Source organism: Lithobates pipiens, unplaced genomic scaffold, assembly GCF_037356315.1.
Source record: "Lithobates pipiens isolate NorthernLeopardFrog02 unplaced genomic scaffold, aLitPip1_a1.2 Scaffold_13, whole genome shotgun sequence".
Lineage (NCBI taxonomy): Eukaryota > Metazoa > Chordata > Amphibia > Anura > Ranidae > Lithobates > Lithobates pipiens.
In genome coordinates, this window is record NW_027507718.1 from 296,619,861 (window position 1) to 296,640,429 (window position 20,569).

The 20,569-nt window shown below is 41.6% G+C and overlaps 1 protein-coding gene across 3 annotated transcripts in view; it reads left to right on the forward strand.

The window, feature by feature from the left end:
* Window positions 1-20,569, forward strand: part of MYOZ2 (myozenin 2) — a 135,805-nt gene that overhangs the window by 81,258 nt on the left and 33,978 nt on the right. For all 3 annotated transcript variants that reach the window (XM_077476819.1, XM_077476820.1, XM_077476818.1), the window contains one exon: window positions 17,112-17,293. In XM_077476819.1, the coding sequence (XP_077332945.1) occupies window positions 17,112-17,293 (182 nt within the window). The remainder of the gene's footprint in view (window positions 1-17,111; window positions 17,294-20,569) is intronic.

Sequence of the window (20,569 nt, forward strand, 5' to 3'; positions counted from 1 at the left end):
CAGTTTTTAGGGATTCTTTTTTTTCCGGCATTTAATAAATGCGGAACTAACGACGCCTTATACTGTTTAACCCTGCCCTGTATACCATGGAATAATACTACCCAGGGATCTGCAACCATCTCAATTTTAGTTATCTCTTTGATATAAGATAGAATTTTATTCCAATACTTTTTAATCTTCGGGCATCCCCACCACAAGTGGTCCATGGTACCCGCCTCTTTGCAACTGCGCCAGCACTCCCCTAAACTATGATTATTTTTTTCAATTGTTGGTCTTTTTTTTGTTTATAGTGCAAACAAATGAAAACTGCCGAGGTGATCAAATACCAACAAAAGAAAGCTCTATTTGTGGGTAAAAAAGGATGTAAATTTTGTTTGGGTACAGCATCGCACGACCGCGCAATTGTCAGTTAAAGTGATGCAGTACAGTATTGCAAAAAATGGCCTAGTCATTAGGAGGAAAATCCCTCCCGGGGCTGAAGTGGTTAAAGGGAGACCCCTATGCCGTTTTTCTTCTTAATTCTGTCTTAGGGTTCCCCTTAAAGTGGTTGTAAACCCTTACAAACCACTTTGACCTACAGGTAAGCCTAGATTAAGGCTTACCTGTAGGTCCAAGCAATATCTCCTAAACCTCCTAAAGCTTCGCCGAATGACAGCGGCGGAGCTGCGAGTCCCCACCAACAAGATGGATGCAGCGGACTACAGGGGACAGCGGCGACTACGCTGGCTCCTGTGTCAGGTAAGTGACACATAATGGGCTACTATGCAATGCATAGTAGTCCATTATGCTTTGCCTTTGCAGGGAATGAAAGAGGAAGTAAACTCATCAGGGTTTACTTCCTCTTTAACCACTTCAATGCACTATTATATACTCTGCACTGACTGCACTGTGTGTATATATATATATATATATATATATATATATATATATATATATATATATATATACACTAAACTGCCTGCACGCCACTAACTAACCTGCCTAATCTAGCTCAAGTAAGCAGCTTTATATAGTGTGGGGCGTAGACTTAGCCCCCTGAGCCATGATTAGCTAAAGGCACCCTGCCTTTGGGCAATCATGGCTCTCCCAGCAGATCTCGCTGTGACTGGCCAAAGCATGGGAGTCGGATGCATGCTTTGGTCAATCAGCAGTCGTAAATGCACTGCAATCTCGCAGTGCATTATGGGGTGCTACACAGTGCTTACATTTTCTGCGAACGCCCCACGTGTTCGTTGGTTCTGAGAACAAACCACTGATGTTTGAGTCGAACTTACGTTCGACTCGAATGTCAGGTCTGTCCCTATTGATAAAGCATGTAAAATGTGCATGTATTGTAGAGATCTAGTGCACTTTTTTTATTTTTCCCAGAAATACACGTTATCATCATATGTACTGCTTCAGTTCATTGTCAAGTCATGCAGTTACCCCTGGTAGGTCCTGGAACTACAAACAATGAACAAATGTTGTTCTAGGAAAGACGTCTGCCTGTCTGCAATGAGCCCAAGCCTATTCAAACAGTGTTTACTGTATTAAAACAATATTATTGTGTGATGTGTATATTTTTATTAGGAACTCCGTTTGGAAATAAATCTTTGAACCTAACAATGAAAACAGAACAAGAGTCTGTAGGTCCCTTTATAATATATTCATTGTAATCTGGCCACTGTGGCTCCCTATTTTTGAATCATTACTCCGAATACTGACGCAGCAGTTGTAATATACTCTTACTTACTTACTTATAAAAAACGAGCTGAAAAGAACAGAGACTATATCCATTTTGCAATAGTCCACTAAAACATTTTTTTTTCTGTAGTCTGTTCACTACCTATCAGATCTACCTATATACAGTGGTGTGAAAAAGTGTTTGCCCCCTTCCTTATTTCCTGTTCCTTTGCATGTTTGTCACACTTAAGTGTTTCGGACCATCAAACCAATTTAAACAATAGTCAAGGACAACACAAGTAAACACAAAATGCAATTTGTAAATGAAGGTGTTTATTATTAAAGGTGAAAAAAAATCCAAACCATCATGGCCCTGTGTGAAAAAGTGATTGCCCCCTAAACCTAATAACTGGTTGGCCACCCTTAGCAGCAACAACTGCAACCAAGCGTTTGCAATAACGTGCAATGAGGCTTTTACAGCGTCCTGGAGGAATTTTGGCCCACTCATCTTTGCAGAATTGTCCTAATTCAGTTACATTAGAGGGTTTTCGAGCATGAACGGCCTTTTTAAGGTCATACCACAACATCTCAATAGGATTCAGGTCAGGACTTTGGCTAGGCCACTCCAAAGTCTTCATTTTGTTTTTCTTCAGCCATTCGGTGGTGGACTTGCTGGTGTGTTTAGGATCATTGTCCTGCTGCAGAACCCAAGTTGGTTTCAGCTTGAGTACACGAACAGATGGTCGGACATTCTCCTTCAGGATCTCTTGGTAGACAGCAGAATTCATAGTTCCTTTTATCACGGCAAGTCTTCCAGGTCCTGAAGCAGCAAAACAGCCCCAGACCATCACACTACCACCACCATATTTTACTGTTGGTATAATGTTCTTTTTATGAAATGCAGTGTTCCTTCTACGCCAGATATACTTGGACACACACCTTCCAAAGAGTTCCACTTTTGTCTCATCGGTCCACAGAATGTTGTCCCAAAAGTCTTGGGGATCATCAAGATGTGTTGTGGAGAAATTGAGACGAGCTTTGATGTTCTTTTTGCTCAGCAGTGGTTTTCTCCTTGGAACTCTGCCATGCAGGCCATTTTTGCCCAGTCTTTTCCTGATGGTGGAGGCATGAACGCTGACCTTAACTGAGGCAAGTGAGGCCTGCAGTTCCTTGGACGTTGTTGTGGGGTCTTTTGTGACCTCTTGGATGAGTCGTCGCTGCGCTCTTGGGGTAATTTTGGGCGGCCGGCCACTCCTGGGAAGGTTCACCACTGTTCCATGTCTTCGCCATTTGTGGATAATGGCTCTCACTGTGGTTCGCTGGATTCCCAAAGCTTTGGAAATGGCTTTATAACCCTTTCCAGACTGATAGATCTCAATTACTTTCTTTCTCAATTGTTCCTGAATTTCTTTGGGTCTCGGCATGATGTGTAGCTTTTAAGGATCTTCTGGTGGACCTTACTGTGTCAAGCAGCTCCTATTTAAGTGATGCCTTGATTGTGAACAGGTGTGGCAATAATCAGGCCTGGGTGTGGCTAGAGAAATTGAACTCAGGTGTGGACAACCACAGTTATAGTATGTTTTAACAAGGGGGGCAATCACTTTTTCACACAGGGCCATGATGGTTTGGATTTTTTTTCACCTTTAATAATAAACACCTTCATTTACAAATTGCATTTTGTGTTTACTTGTGTTGTCCTTGACTATTGTTTAAATTGGTTTGATGTTCCGAAACACTTAAGTGTGACAAACATGCAAAGGAACAGGAAATGAGGAAGGGGGCAAACACTTTTTCACACCACTGTAGGTTAAAGCACCTGTGCCCAGACTTTGGACATAGAGTACTCCAAAACAAGATATTTACATTAGGGAACTGTCAGGCTGCCAAGATTTTGGTGCAATAGAAAGTAATAGGAAAAATCTAAGACTTCATTGCATCTGGTATGAAATTTGAAGACAAAATTTCTAATAATGCCATAGCTAGAAAGGCGAATAAGGGTTTTTTGCAAAGCGTTTTTACTGCTTATTAAGTATATGTAAATATTTTGGTGTGTATAGTCTGGGTCAGCCTTTCTCAACTTTTTCAACACAGAGGAACCCTTGAAATAGTTCTCCGGTCTCGGGGAACCCCAGCTAAAAATGAGAAATCTACAGTTCATAATACATTAGTGTGATGGTCAGTGGGAAGAATGGTCCTTACACTTGTGGTCATTGGGAAGAATTACCTTCTTACAGATAGCTAAAAAGATCAATGGTGTGAGTGGGAACTTATCTGAGAGGCAGAAATGGCCCAATGCTGAAGGAACCCCTAGCAACCTCTGGAGAAACCCTAAGGTTCCACGGAACCCTGGTTGACAATCACTGGTCTGGGCACAAGTTCACTTTAAATTATTCAAATTCTGCATTCTCCAGTTTACATACACTCACCGGCCACTTTTTTAGGTACACCTGTTCAACTGCTTGGAAACACAAATTGCTAATCAGCCAATCACATGGCAGCAACTCAATGCATTTAGGCATCTGGACGTGGTGAAATTTAAACCAAACTTCAGAATGGGGAAGAAAGGGGATTTAAGTGACATTGAATGTGGCATGGTTGTTGGTGCCAGACAGGCTGGTCTGAGTATTTCAAAAACTGCTGATCTGCTGGGATTTTCATGCACAATTATCTCTAGGATTTACAGAGAATGGTCCGAAAAAGAGAAAATATCCAGTGAGCCGCAGTTGTGTAGATGAAAATGCCTTGTTGACGTCAGAGGAGAATAGGCAGACTGGCTCAAGATGATAGAAAGGCAACAGTAACTCAAATAGCCACTTGTTACAACCAAAGTATGCAGAATACCATCTCTGAATGCACAACACATTGAACCTTGAAGAAGATGGGCTACAGCAGCAGAAGACCATGCCAGGTGCCTCTCCTGTCAGCAAAGAACAGGAAACCAAGGCTACAATTCGCACAGGCTCACCAAAATTGGACAATAGAAGGTTGGAAAAATGTTGCCTGGTCTGAAGAGTCTTAATTCCAGCTGCAAAATTCAGATGGTAGGGTCAGAATATGGTGTAAACAACAGTAAAGCATGGATCCATCCTGCCTTTTATCAATGGTTCAGGCTGGTAGTGGTGGTGTAATGGTGTGGGGGATATACTCTTGGCACACTTTGGGTCCCTTTAGTACCAATTGAGCATTGTTTAAATGCTACAGCCTACCTGAGTATTTTTGCTGACCATATCCATCCCTTTGTGACTACAGTGTACCCATCTTCTGATGGCTACTTCCAGCAGGATAATGCACCATCTCACAAAGCTCAAATCATCTCAAACTGGTTTCTTGAACAGGACAATGAGTTCACTGTACTCCATTGGCCTCCACAGTCACCATATCTCAATACAATAGAGCACCTTTGGGATGTGGTGTAATGGTAGATTTGAATCATGGATGTGCAGCCGACAAATCTGCAGCAACTGCATGATGCTATCATGTCAATATTTAGCAAAAGCTCTGAGGATACTATGAGCTGCACTAGGGCAAGAGGATCCATTGCATGTTCATAGCTAGAATTATCTGCCATGATATTTAACATTTTAATGCCTGATGTCGCCATGTTAAACTTCTTCCATGGGTCTGCTGATTGGGGGCTGGAGCTCTTCTACAATGGTAGATTTGCACATATTTTGTCATCTCTGTGGAGGCACGAGCAGCCTGGGATGGGCTATGTGTCAGCTATCAGTGTTACCCAGTAGTCCTACGTGGCATGTTCTCTCTGCTGCCCATTGAGGTTTACATCTCACCATCCTTGTGCCTGGTGACTGACATGTAGCCCCTCCCTTGGTAAATATAGGTCCCGGTGTCTCAGGCCCTCTGTGTCCCCCCCATGCCTCCCCCCCATACCCATCCTTCCCTTCCCCCTACATCTCCCCTCTTTCCCTTCCCACGTCTGGGGCTCCATTCCCAGTTGTAGGCCAACGCTCAGTCTCCAGTCTCGGACTGGTGAGCGTAATAGCAATAGTTTACTTCCATTTTAGTGATCTTGTATCCTCTTCTGCTCAATTACTACAAATTTTTGTTTCTATTCTTTAATACTCTACCTATCTTACCTCCACCCCTTCCCCCTTCTTTTATCCCATCTCCATTTTTACTCATGGAGGTTATCAATGTGATCTCTCTCAACGCCAAGGGACTTAATGTCCCAGAGAAAAGACAGATGCTCTCACGAGACTTACATTGTCTTGAATCAGATGTGGCTTTTATTCAGGGGACTCACTTTTGGGGAGGCGACAAATTACCCATACTCAAGAATCGGTCCTTGCCGATGGTCTACCATTCCACCAATCTGATGGCAAAGTCACGGGGGTTTCTATTCTTTTCTCGGGCAGAATACCATGGTTCTGCACAGAGTCCATTACAGACCCTGGAGGTGACTTCCTGTTTTTAAAAGACATGATTGACAGTGTCAAAGTTACTCATGCAAATCTCTACACCCCTAATGACCACCAAGATGTCTCTATAAGTAAGGCGTTAGCCCGCTTGATGGATTTCACAGAGGGGCAAATGATTGTGAGGAGAGACCTGAACGTCCCCTTAATGCCATCTGAGGACACCTCCCCAGGTATGTCACCTGTCTCCCCTGGCTCTCGTAAACGCATTGCTCATTCTTTACATAAGAGCCAACTAATTGATGTGTGGCGCCTTTTGCATCCCACAGAAAGAGATTTCACTTTCTGTTCCATGCCCCACAAGGTATACTCGTGCATTGACTACTTTCTATTACCTCACGCTCAATTACATGCAGTACCAGCCTCCACCATAGGCTCCATTACATGGTCTGACCATTCCCCAGTGTTCCTGTCCTATGCTGTCACTGACTCCATGATATCCAGGTCCAAAAGCTGGAGGCTGAATGAAAGCCTCCTACAGGACAACAAAGTGCTTGCAGATGTCACTAGGGAACTAGATTTTTACTTCAGAAGCAACTATACACCTGACTGTGACCTCGGTATTGTCTGAGAGGAGCACAAAGCGGTCATTCGCGGTGTGCTTATCAAGCATGGAGCAAGGCTCAAGAGAAAACATACCAAACAGTTAACAACGTTGTTGGAGGATTTGAAGGCCCCAGAAGCCTGTCATAAACATGCACTGTCTCCCTTCCTAGAGAAAGAACTCCTCACCAGACGTACACAAATTACAGACGTCCTGCAATTCAAAGCCAAAGCGGCACTGCAGATCTGCCAGAAAGTATCGTACAAGTCTGGTAATAAATGCGTCACGATGTTAGCTAGATCCCTGAGAGAACAGAAACTGGCGACCTAAGTGCCTTCTCTGGTACCGCCACGCAGACCCAAGGTTACAATGCCTCATGATGTAGCAAGGGAGTTTTTTGGAAAGGAATTTTATAACTCACTATATAATTTGACAACTAGGCCCCCACCTCAGGAACACATAGATTCCTACCTGTCCTCCTCCTATATGCCCCAACTATCGACTGCAGATAAGGAAATCTTGGAAGACCCCATCACCACAGAGGAACTCCAGGGAGCCATAGGAGCCACTAAACCAGTGAAGGCGCCCGGCTGGGTCAGCCTTACTATCCAATATTATAAGTTCTTACTACCCTCACTTGCCCCATTCCTGGTCAAACTGTTTAACGTACTAGGCTCTACCGCAACATTTGCGCAGATACCCTACAGGCTCAAAAATCAGTGATCCCTAAGGAGGAAAAAGACCCAACTTCTTGTGGAAGCTATCTGCCGATTTCGTTGCTCAATCTAGACCTCAAACTCTTCACGAAAATTTGGGCAAATAGGATTCAACACCTTCTGTGCCTAGTCCATTTAGATCAAGTAGGCTTCGTTCCCTCCCGAGAAGCTAGAGACAACACCACCCAGGTCCTAAATTTATTACATGTAGCCAACAAATCCCGCACCCAATGTATGTTCCTTAGTACCGACATGGACAAGGCCTTTGACAGGGTGAACTGGAGATGCATGCTCTCAGTTTTAAAGTATGCTGGCTTCGGCTCCAATACGCTTCAATGGATTTTCACAATTTACTCTCGCCCCTCAGCTCGAGTTTGAGCCAATGGAGTTCTGTTGGAACCCTTTAAGATTATCAATGGGACGCGACAAGGATGCCCATTGTCGCCCCTCCTCTTTGCCCTGTCACTGGAACCTTTTTATGTACCGTGCGTTTAAACCCGAACGTAACTGGCATAATGGTCGGAGATACCCAACACAAAATCTCGGCCTACGCTGACGACATGTTATTCTCCCTCACAAACCCCCTGATCTCACTCCCGAACTTGATAAAAGAATTTGAGAGATATGGAGCCCTTTCCAATCTCCAAATTCATTTCTCCAAGTCCAAAGCAATGGGAATCAACCTCCCGCAGCCAACTCTTGCACAACTCCAGGACAACTTTAAATTAAAATGGAACAGCACGGCACTGACATATTTGGGCACGCTTATCCCTTCCAACATATCCAAAATATTCAAACTAAACCTTCCTCCATTACTGAAAAAAGTCAGAGCTTTTCTGGACAAATGGAACACCGGACTCCACTCGTGGTTTGGCCGTTGCAATATTCTCAAAATGAGTATACTTCCCATATCTCCTACAGGCTCTACCAATCCATATCCCATCTAACTATTTGAAACAGATCCAAGAGGTATTTCTTGCATTCATATGGGCCCATAAATGCCTACGATTAAAAAGCAGCCAGCTCACACTACCTAAACAATATGAGGGGCTGGCAGTGCCACACATACGCAAATACTACCAGGCTATACACCTCAAGTTGTAGACTCCTTGATTGGCATAGACACGGTGACTTCAAATTATGGGTTCAAACTGAGCAAGCCCAAAGTTTCATACCCCTCTGTAAAGCACCTTGGTGCTATGTATCTCTACTGACTACCACCCTCTGATTGGTCAAACAGTGAAACTCTGTTCAACCTTTCTTACACACACCCCTCTCTCACCCCCAACCTTGCCATTATTCCCAATATTGGGGAACCCACTTTTAACCCCCGCAACTTCCGGGATCCAACCTTCCGGAACTTAACAAGATCAGGCCGTTCACAGGCCTCTGACTTCTTGATTGAGGGGAATTGGGCGTCAATCTTGGCTCTTGCCAATCTGGCTGGTGCCTTCTGTTTGGGATTTTGGAAGGCTCTTCAACTCACAAATTTTCTCAGATCCCTCCCATCCCCAAGCAGCTTTAATAGAACCCACAACATTTTTGAGGTGTACTGCTCAGATTCGGGAGCAATGCCTCACACACTCTCAGCCTACTACAACTCATTGATGACACCTTTGGAAACCCCATTCTCTAAGCTGCATTTTTGAATGGGAACAGGATTTTGGTAACTCGTTCAGTACATAATGATAACATAGCCTCTGAGTTACATACAAATCCTCTATCTGCATGAAAGTGCAAGAAACTAACTTTAAAATTTTAACTAGATGGTATAGAACACCGGTGAGGTTACACAAAATTTTTCCTGCAACTTCTGATTATTGCTCGAAATGGCAGAAAGAACGGGGCACCATTCTCCATAATTTTTAGGCTTGCTCCAAACTAGAACACTTTTGGAAAGAGGTCAAATGCATCGCTCAAAAATTCCCAGAATGCCCGATACTGGACGACCAAGCCTTTTTCCTCCTTCATGCCTCTAATACCCATGGGAAAGTCTACAAAAAAATCAATCATGCGCCATCTTCTTGATGCCGCCAAGGCATGCATTCCTCTTAAATGGAAATCCCCACAGCCCTCGTCCACAGGGATGTGGCTTAAAAAAGTAGGGGAAATAAATAAGCTGGAAGACCTCATTCTCTCAGCACGCCATCAACAGGAACGCTACTCCAAGATTTGGTCGCTTTGGAACATGTTCGTCTGCTCTGATGAAGGTAGAACCCTCCTTGACTGTGACCCTGCCGACTAAACCTATCTTAGTTGGACCTCGACCTCCTGACTTGATATTCTATTGATACAAATCGGCTTCCAGGCTGCTGTCTATGTGGTCTGCGACCTCACATTTAGTATCTCTCCATTTGTTCCCCCAACCCTCTCCCCCTTCCCATCTCACCTTTTGTTTCTCTCCCTCACCCATCTCTTACTCTTCCTTCTTCTCTTACGCTCTTTCTTCTTCTTCTTTTATATTATGCTGTTTTTTCTTTATGGTACAGTGTTTTTATGGCTCCGTGTTACTCTTTCTCTATATAAAATCTGAAAACTGATTTGGTCTGGTTCCAAGCCTTCACCCTATCAGAACATATTGGAGTTTTGGTTATGACTTACCTTACCATTTTATGTAATGCATATTTGTACTGATATATATATATATATATATATATATATACATACATATATATATATATATATATATATATATATATATATATATATATATATATATATATATATATATATATATATATATATATATATATATATATATAATGTGCCAAAAGTGTTCATATTGCATTGTATGTCCTTGAACCATGTCCTTTGACTAAATAAAAAATGTGAAAAAAAAAAAATCTCTGAGGAGTGTTTCCAACATCTTGCTGAATCTATGCCAAGAAGAATTAGGGCAGTTCTGAAGGCAAAAAGGAGTCCAACCTAAAGTGGCCGGTGAGTGTGCTTACTGGGTAGATAGATAGAGATTTTATATGGTTAGTGTGTGCATATATATATATATATATATATATATATATATATATATATATATAAATTTTATACTGTTAGCTTACTTCTGATTTTCAATCAAATGAAAGCTAACTGTCTTCAAAACAGAAGATATTTTCAGACCAAGATTGGCCTGCTGTATGGAAATAAATATTGTCACAGACAGCAGGCCAGACCATGCCGCTCTCAGATCTGTGTGAAATAAACTTCTTCTACATTTCTATGTAACTTCTCATTTCCACTTCTGAAATACTAAGAATTAGAAGAATCAAGTTTGTTGTCGTCCCAACTACTTTGGCAGGCAGTAAGCCAGGGAAAATGTGTGTGATCTTGCTTGATCTAGACATGATGACGATATTGCCCTGACCACATGTCTAGCATCTGCTCGAGGTGCCGGTAGTTATGGCATGTGTAGGCTTCTGTTGTGCTCCTGACATTGATTAGGACTTGACAGGAATAAGAACAGATTTGATTTAAGAAGGCAGCTTTGGAAATGTGTCAAGGAAGATAGTTGCACAATGCAATTTATTTATCTTTTTTTTCCCCATATTTGAGAAACCAGTGTTTTACATAAGATATTATTCTGAAATAAAAGAAAACTCCAACGAAAACTATTCTCCTCCCCCAGTCCCTCTTTATACTTACCTAAGCCCAATTTCGATCCAGTGCAGTGTCCGAGAGCAGCTGCTCTCTCCCTCCTCACAGGGCAGATTGATAGCACCGGGAGCCATTGGATAGCAGTGGGAGCCATTGGCTCCCACTGCTATCAATCAAATCCTGTGACAAGGGAGTGGGGAGCTGGGCCGAGCCACAGTGTTTGTGTCAATAGACACAGACAGCACAGCTCGGGATTGAGCCTGCAGGTGTGCCACAATAGGAAGCCACTTCCTGTGGTGCACCAAGAAGAGGAGGAGCTAGGAGCACCAGTGGGGTACCTGAGAAGAGGAGGATTGGGCTGCTCTGTCCAAAGCCATTGCACAGAGCAGGTGCAGTTGTGCTCATAAGTTTACATACCCTGGCAGAACTTATAATTTCTTGGCCATTTTTCAGAGAATGTGAATGATAACACAAAAACATTTATTTCACTCATGGTTAGTATTTGACTGAAGCCATTTATTATCAAGCAACTTTGTTTACTCTTTTTAAATCATAATGGCAACAGAAACTACCCAAATTACCCTGATCAAAAGTTTACATACCCTGGTGATTTTAGCCTGATAACATGCACACAAGTTGACACAAAGGGGTTTCAATGGCTATTAAAGGTAACCATCCTCACCTGTGATCTGTTTGCTTGTAATTATGCTGTTTGGCACATTGTAAGTGGGATACTTTGTGGCATTTGTGTAGTAATGGCTTTCTTCTGGCAACTCGACCAAGCAGCCCATCTTTCTTCAAGTGCCTCCTTATTGTGCATCTTGAAACAGCCACATGTATTTCACCTGAAGTTATTTGTGAGTTTTTCTTTGCATCCCAAACTATTTTCCTGGCATTTGTGGCTGAAATTTTAGTTGGTCTACCTGACCGTGGTTTGGTTTCAACAGAACCCCTCATTTTCCACTTCTTGATTAGAGTTTGAACACTGCTGATTGGCATTCTCAGTTCCTTGGATATCTTTTCATATCCATTTCCTATTTTGTACAGTTCAATTACCCTTTCCTGCAGATCCTTTGACAATTCTTTTGCTTTCCCCATCACTCAGAATCCAGAAATGGCAGTGCAGCACTGGATGAAAGATGCAACGGTCTCTCAAGAGTCCAGAAACTCATTGACCTTTTATACACACACTAATTACAAGCAAACAGATCACAGGTGAGGATGGTTACCTTTAATTGCCATTCAAACCCCTTTGTATCAACTTGTGTGCATGTTATCAGGCCAAAATCACCAGGGTATGTAAACTTTTGATCAGGGTCATTTGGGTAGTTTCTGTTGCCATTATGATTTAAAAAGAGTAAACACAGTCGATTGATAATAAATGGCTTCAGCCAAACACTAACCATGAGTGAAAGAAAGGTTTTTGTGTTATCATTCATATTCTCTGAAAAATGGCCAAGAAATCATAAATTCTGCCAGGGTATGTAAACTTATGAGCACAACTGTAAGTACAACATGTTTATTAAATTGTTTATTATTGTTATAAAAAAATAAATAAATAGGTTTACAATCACTTTAAGTTACGTTGATAGTGCTGTCCAAGATATAGGGATTGCTAGAAGCAGGAATATGTACATGCAGAAGAAATGTTATGGATAAAGTTGGCCTTTAAATAGCTTAAATTTTACTACAAGGAAAAGTTTTAAAACACAAGTACATTTTCTATGCAGAAATGTATTAGTTACAGCAGCTTTTAGACAATTTTGTACTGGCATACAATGTAAGATGGCTTTTCTTCACTGACCACCAATGTAAGGAGGCACTTCACCACTGACTACCAGTGTAAGGGAGCATCTCTCCAATAACCACCAGACCTAAGGCAGGCCATACATGGGTTGAATTTCGAAAGAATTGTCTTTCAAAAATCTTATCTAAGAATTTTCGTTCGAATTTCACACCATTAACAGGCTGCAGCAACAGCCGATTTTCATGCCATCGAATTTTAGTAATCGGGCATGTTGGAAATTTTTTGAAAAACAAACGATTTTCTAATCAATGATGGGAGAATTGTGCAAGAAATGTAATTAAAAAAGAAATGCGCATGTGCAAGAAAAGAAAATTTCCAGAAAGAAAAGAAGATGCCCAGCCATAACCAAAAATTTTTTTCTGTAGCAGCAGGAGGTGAAATTGAAGACTTGGTTGGTCGAATTTCTAAATCAATGGTGGTACCATCGGATCACAAAACACATGAAACTTCTGATTTTCTAAAGAAGATTCGACCATGTATGGCCACCCTAAGGGAGCACTTCACCACTGACCACCAATAAAATGGCACTTATTTCCAATGCAAAAGAAAGAAAAGAAAAAACTTCTCCTGCGCTCTGGTGTCAAGGTCCTCAATATGTGGTATAGCCAACTTCACATAGTAATATCGTCTTGCAGCCCTCCTCAGAATAATGGGTACTTTTTGACACTTTTTTGATGAATGGGTAGAGGCACCCCTCCACGTTGAGGGCATGTGGCCTGGTATGGTTCAGAAGGGAGGGGGACTCGCTTGTCCCCCTCTTCTTTCCTGAACTGCCAGGCTGCTTGCTCAGATAAGGGTCTGGTATGGATGTTGGGGGGGGGGCATGCCATTTTTTTTCATTTTTAATTTGCCGCTCTTTTTTTTTTTTCAATAGCCGGGTGTTGGCAATTTGCAACTGCAAATTCATTTAAATGTGATTTGACTAATTAGTTTTTTCTTTAGAAATTTTATTTTTGCTGCAGCAGGTTCTATGCATTAATATAGTGGAACACTCGCACCTTGGTGTGTGTGGCAATAATATGGGGCCGCTGCTGTCCAGTATTATCCCAACTATGGGGCAAGTGGATACTGAAATAGGGTGTGGACAGCGCCTGCTCCTCCTAAATGTTAATATTTTCTATGGCTATACTCGTATAGAATGCCTGTTAATATCTATTCAATTAGGGGGAAAACACTGCGCTATAGTTAAATATATAAAAAAGAAAGGCCTCAACAGCCAAAACAGCAGCCAACACCAAAAACAAACAAAGTTCAACAAACAAAAAAATAAAAATAGTGTAGCGCTTCAATGGTAATAGGTGTAGTCAACATAAATTAAAAGGATAATCATGTAACAGAGATCATATAGATGATATAGATGGCTAGAGAAAAAGTCCAAAAATGGGCACAAATTTCACAATGTAGCTGGCACGGGGGTGACCGAACCGTCACAAAGCAGGAAGAGATCACACTAAGCGGATGTATTCATGTGAATCTGCTTGTCTGTAAACATCAAGGAAGGTAGATAAATACTTCTTACCAACTCTGTTGGACTCACACAGTCGTATGACAGTTGAGTCTGAAAGGCTTGAGGTCACAATCTGGGACCAAGGAGTACGTGGAGGGAGGTCCGTTGAACTGGTGGAGAAACTCCAAACGGCTGTATGCCCGATGATGTATTTCACAGATGGAACATCAAGGTAGTTTGTAGTCCAGCTCAGACGCGGCCCGTTACACCGATACTCCAATCTCCCCCGAGTGGGGAGGAAGATATTTGGGGGTTTAGACCAAAAAGAAGGGAAAAAAGAAAAAAGGGCTCCACATGGTGCGGGTCAAACGGTATAAAATGGTAATTTATTAAAGTCAAAAGGTTATTAATGACTTGGTGATCACAAAAAATGGAGTAAAATGAAATTAAAAGCAATGTAGGGTGCCAACAGCTAGCCCAACGCGTTTCGACACATATGTCTTCGACAGGGGCATGCCCCTGTCGAAGACATATGTGTCGAAACGCGTTGGGCTAGCTGTTGGCACCCTACATTGCTTTTAATTTCATTTTACTCCATTTTTTGTGATCACCAAGTCATTAATAACCTTTTGACTTTAATAAATTACCATTTTATACCGTTTGACCCGCACCATGTGGAGCCCTTTTTTCTTTTTTCCCTTCTTTTTGGTCTAAACCCCCAAATATCTTCCTCCCCACTCGGGGGAGATTGGAGTATCGGTGTAACGGGCCACGTCTGAGCTGGACTACAAACTACCTTGATGTTCCATCTGTGAAATACATCATCGGGCATACAGCCGTTTGGAGTTTCTCCACCAGTTCAACGGACCTCCCTCCACGTACTCCTTGGTCCCAGATTGTGACCTCAAGCCTTTCAGACTCAACTGTCATACGACTGTGTGAGTCCAACAGAGTTGGTAAGAAGTATTTATCTACCTTCCTTGATGTTTACAGACAAGCAGATTCACATGAATACATCCGCTTAGTGTGATCTCTTCCTGCTTTGTGACGGTTCGGTCACCCCCGTGCCAGCTACATTGTGAAATTTGTGCCCATTTTTGGACTTTTTCTCTAGCCATCTATATCATCTATATGATCTCTGTTACATGATTATCCTTTTAATTTATGTTGACTACACCTATTACCATTGAAGCGCTACACTATTTTTATTTTTTTGTTAATATCTATTACCTTGGATGATTGATGTGACATGTGACTATATAACAATATCAATAGTACATTACATTCATTTGCTAAGTTAACCAAATACAAATGTGAATGGAATTAATGATACATCAATATATAAAATGACAAAAGTTTTAAGTGCATATAGTGATAATTTGTGCAAAACAAAGTCTTTTCTGGGTGCTGGGTGTTGGGTGCTGTAGCCCCTCTGTGTCAATGCATCCACCTCCCGGGGGTAGTGTAAAGATCCACCAGATGAGTTGGACTCTTCTGCCTTATAGCAAAAAGAGTCTACTGTGTCTGTAGGTCATTTAAAGTGGAAGTAATTTAAACAGTTAAAAAAAAAGGCATGCCGGGAATGCTAAGGGCCGGTTCACACTGCGAGGCGAGGCGAGGCGACACGGCTCGCCTCGCCTCGCTCCCGCAAGTCGCCCCCATTCAGTACTATGGAACCGTTCTGAGAGGAGCGACTCGAGTCGCTCCGACTCAGAAAAAAGGTTCCTGTACTACTTCGGGGCGACTTCGGGGGCGACTTGCATTGACTTCTATGCAGAAGTCCTCTGCAAGTCGCCGCTGAGCTCCCCGCAAGTCGCGGCGAGGTAAGTCGGAGACGCCTCGCCGCGGCTCGCTGTGTGAACCGGCCCTAACTGCACATTGGCTGTGCTCTCAGCCAAACTATCAAACCATCCAATGGCTGGTGTCATAATGAATCACATGTGCAGCACCATAGCAGTTTAAGATTAAACAGAGGCAAAGATGGCAGCTTCCTTGGCTGAAAACGATAGGGGAGTTTACTTCCACTTTAATGGAGACTAATCCCAATGTAATATCCTCTGCTGTCCCCTGGTATCTCCTCTATAGTAAATGTCTTCCAATGCTATCTCCGGGGCTGTCCAGAGAAGTCTCAAGTAGTGGGTACTGCTGATAGAATCCACAGACAGATGCTCAGCTACACCGAGAGCTGCACACTTGTTCGGCCCATCTTCGGGACTCTACAAGTTTCACTTAATGTTATTTTGTTTATTTATTACTGAAAATAGACTGGATTTAAATTAATTATAGTGCTACATAGAAGTTATAGAGCAGGAGGAGTTTAAAAACGACCCGCCCTGGATGTTAAATATTTTTGGTGTATCATAATAATCTATTCTTTTTTATTATTATATTTACAGCGTTTTTGACCACTCCTATGTACTGCAAGCTTAAAATATAATTTTTGGCAAGGGTTACCTAAGACCTGAAAATTATTTCCAGTGTTTCTAAAGACTAAAAGGGTAGACAAAGTCAGAGTTACAGTTTATATGTCATAATGAGTGATTCAATTTAGAGTGAATGTTTTCAACATGCTACATAAATCAGGAGTAGGTGTCAACAGGCTAGATAAAATAGGAGTACAAGTCAATATGCTACATAAAATAAGAGTATGTTTTAGCATAAAACATAAATCAGGCATAGGTATCATTAATAATTTGGTTATATGATAGCAGACAAATACAGTATGTGTATGCTGACAAATATATGCATATTGACATACAGTGTGTATCAGTAATAAAATAAGTTATAGATCTTAGTTCCTGCAGCAACATCACAATTTTCTCACTGCCATGACAAGAACCCTGCAGTCTAATTATGAAGGCACTAATTGGCTCAGAGGGAATAAATACATGTTTCTTTTTTCTTTTTTTTGCAGAGTTGGAAGGCATTGACTTTGGAAAAAAGATAAGTGTGCCTAAAGACATCATGTTGGAGGAACTGTCTATGCTAAGCAACCGAGGGGCAAGGCTTTTTAAGATGCGACAAAGGAGATCTGACAAGTACACTTTCGAAAACTTTCCATATGAAATGAGGCCACAGACACAGACAAATATAAGTGTGAGTATTGGACCTTAAGGTTAAATAATTTACAAAAATACATTTTATTGAATAGCTATACTTCTATGAAAAGCAGTGTCAGTCTTTGCATCACAATGGCCAATTTTTAACCTTCGACTTATTACTACGGCTAGTACTGTGAGGCTGAAATTATGTAGCTTCAATGCCAATACTATTATAATGTGGCCCAAGTTTTGCAAAGTGTACCTTGCTATATATTAAGATTGCAGCTGATTTTTCCACAGGTTGGAAAATTTGTGCCAGTGTTTTGTTGGCCTGAATATGTAACTTTTTACCCCAAAGAAAAGAAGAAAGGTGAAATTCCTTCACTGACAGTTGTCATCAAGCTCAGAGGTCAGAGTAAACCTCCTGAGGGTGATACATGTTCTACCAAAGGAGTGATTTCCTTTCTCTTTGAGGTGATATCCTCTTATTCCTGGCAAGTTACAAAGACAGGAAGTAAGGGGGAATCTCTCCATAAGGAATACTGAGAGTAATAAAGAGGTGATAGTTTCAAGCCATTCTTAACCTCTATCTCAGGGGTCTACAAACTTTTTAGAAACTGTTTACTGTCCTTCAAGTTTTAGGGGGTGGGCATACCATGACCAGTGGGAGAAAAAAATGTCCTGGTGTCACTGGAAGTAAACCGTGTCTCCTCTATGGTAGGGGAAGGAATAGTGCCCCATCATTGGTATCAGTGGGAGGAATAATGCCCCATCATTGGTATCAGTGGTAGGAATAATGCCCCATCATTGGTATCAATGGGAGAAATAATGCCTCATGATTGATGTCAGCGAGAGGAATAGTTCCCCATCATTTGAGTCAGTGGGAGGGATAGTGCCAGTGGGAGGAATAGTGCCCCATCATTGGTGTCAATGGAAGGAATAGTGCCCCATTGTCAGTGTCAATGGCAAAACAATGCCTCACTGTTGCTGACAGTGAGGGGAATAATGCCCCAAGGGCCAAAAAAAAGCAAGCAAAGGGCTGCATAGAGCCACCAGGCCGCAGTTTGGAGACGACAGTTCTACCTGAAGCTTGGCAGAAGAAAGAATGCTTTGAGATATTTTCCAGCATAAATCTGTTAAAAAAATCTGCAAACGGTAATACTTATACAATGCTTTGCGATATTTTCCAGCATAAAGCTGTTAAAAAAATCTGCAAACAGTAATACTTATACACGTGTTGAAAAAGTATAAAGCATTTTTTTAAATACATTTGGTTGGGTTTGGTTCCTGCTTAGCAGTACTGTACAATCACTGTACATGAATTCTCTACTTTCTCACTGCAAATCTATAGGAATGGTCTAGCCTGACTGAAAACTACTTTCAGTAGTTTTATATTGCTAACCAAACTTATCTGAATGACAATTAACCATTTTTTTTTATATCTTAGATGCCCAGACCAAAATTAGCAACATTAGTGTGAGTCAGTAAAATAAACGATGACTCTGTGATCAATTTGTCAGTTTAAAAGCAGGGTTTGAGAACCAGAATTTTGCATAGAAGCGTATTTATAGTTCTCTGCTGCAACCAGAGCCAGATAATTATCACTGGAGCCTGGAGGCACAAAGGGTTTGGTTCCCTCCTGAAGGATCACGAGACATTTCCTTGTTTTTCTTGTCCTGATTTGGCATAGAATATTGTGGTAATGTGTAAATGAATAGTCCTGCTGATAAATGAAAACAATGTGCTGCTACTTCTTTGGCAATGGTGTCTACAGCCAAGTGTTTGTTGGTTATGTGATAAGATGAGGCACTGAGACTTTTAGGAATGTAGAGATCAGCTTCACTTGAACAGGAGAACAGCATACATGTGTGAGAACAGCATTACAGGAGAGAGCAGAGGGAAAAACAAGCTCACTTCATGTGCAGACTATAAAAGCATATATAAACACGCAGATATTAGTACAGTATATCCCTACAGTGCCATCTATAGTTTGGAGTGCATAGTACACGCTGTTGCACTTCCAACAGTGCCTACCATGCCTTATGGTTGCAGCCCTGGCTGCAACATTGCTGTTCTCAAGGCAAGGGACATTGCAAGTGAGGATGTAAGCTCAACACACACATTACAATCCGACTGTGCTATCTCTAATAGATCTACAAACAGCTATGCTGAGCAATGGCCCAACTGATTGTACAGAGATTGATTGGATAATTTAGTTAGGTCATCATATTACATAATTTTGGTAGATCTAAAACTGATTGAACTTGATTATACAGTCAGATTATAACATGTGTGGTGAACCTTAGAAAGGTTTATTGCGGTAACAAACTGGTTAAATAGGGAATGTTCCCTGAACTACTAGAGGGAGCATTTACAAATTGGTATGTGAAAAATAAGAACTGAAATATGAACCAGCAAAGACCTTTGTCCAAAACATTACAGTTTCCTTTTAAATCTTTTTTGCTGCATCTAGTAATTACAGAAGTGAGGGGGCCAAGACATTCATCTGTTGCAAGTACAAACAGCACATATACTGGGCACACCAAGAAATTGTTTTTCTTTTGCCTAACATTAAAACTCATTATTAATCAGCAGATTCCCATGAACAAGCAGAGATTAAAGCCCCATACACACTATTAGATTTTCTGCAGATTTTTGTCTTCAGATTTACCAAAACCATGTAGTGCAAGGGCCTGCCTGATTGCATACAAATTGAAACTCCTAAGGTTTGACCTCATATTATATGGTTTTGCTAAATCTGCAGAAAATCTAATAGTGTGTATGGGGCTTAAGAAAAGTATCTTGACACAGGCACCCTGCTTAGTACAGTTTCCTTGGAAGCCATCACAAACAGTCACCATGGAAACCTGGGAAAATGCTTATGACCATTTTTTTTTTAGAAAATCTGAAATACCACCTCAACAACATGAGTCTCCTAGGAAACTAAGGAAATTATCAGCTCAACAAGAAGTGTACTAAAGGGCAAAAAAATCAAATATTTCAAACAGCATTTTACAGCATTGCTAGATGGCTGACTAAATGTTTTTTCTACTTTTATTTTTTCCTGGGCAGCACCACTTTCCATGGGGACACCTGTGCGGGCATGCTCCCGAGTCCCGCTGCTGCATCCATTGATACAGACAGCAGAACTTGGACCCGCCCCCCGACTCTCACGTCACTGGATTTGAGACAGTTGCTGGAGCTGCTGGGCCCGTGCTCATTGCTGTAACGGATGGGCCCAGGTAAGAAAAGGGGAGCTCTGGGGGCAGCTGCAGCGAGGACATTTTTCACCTTAATGCATATAATGCATTAAGGTGAAAAACCAAGGGAC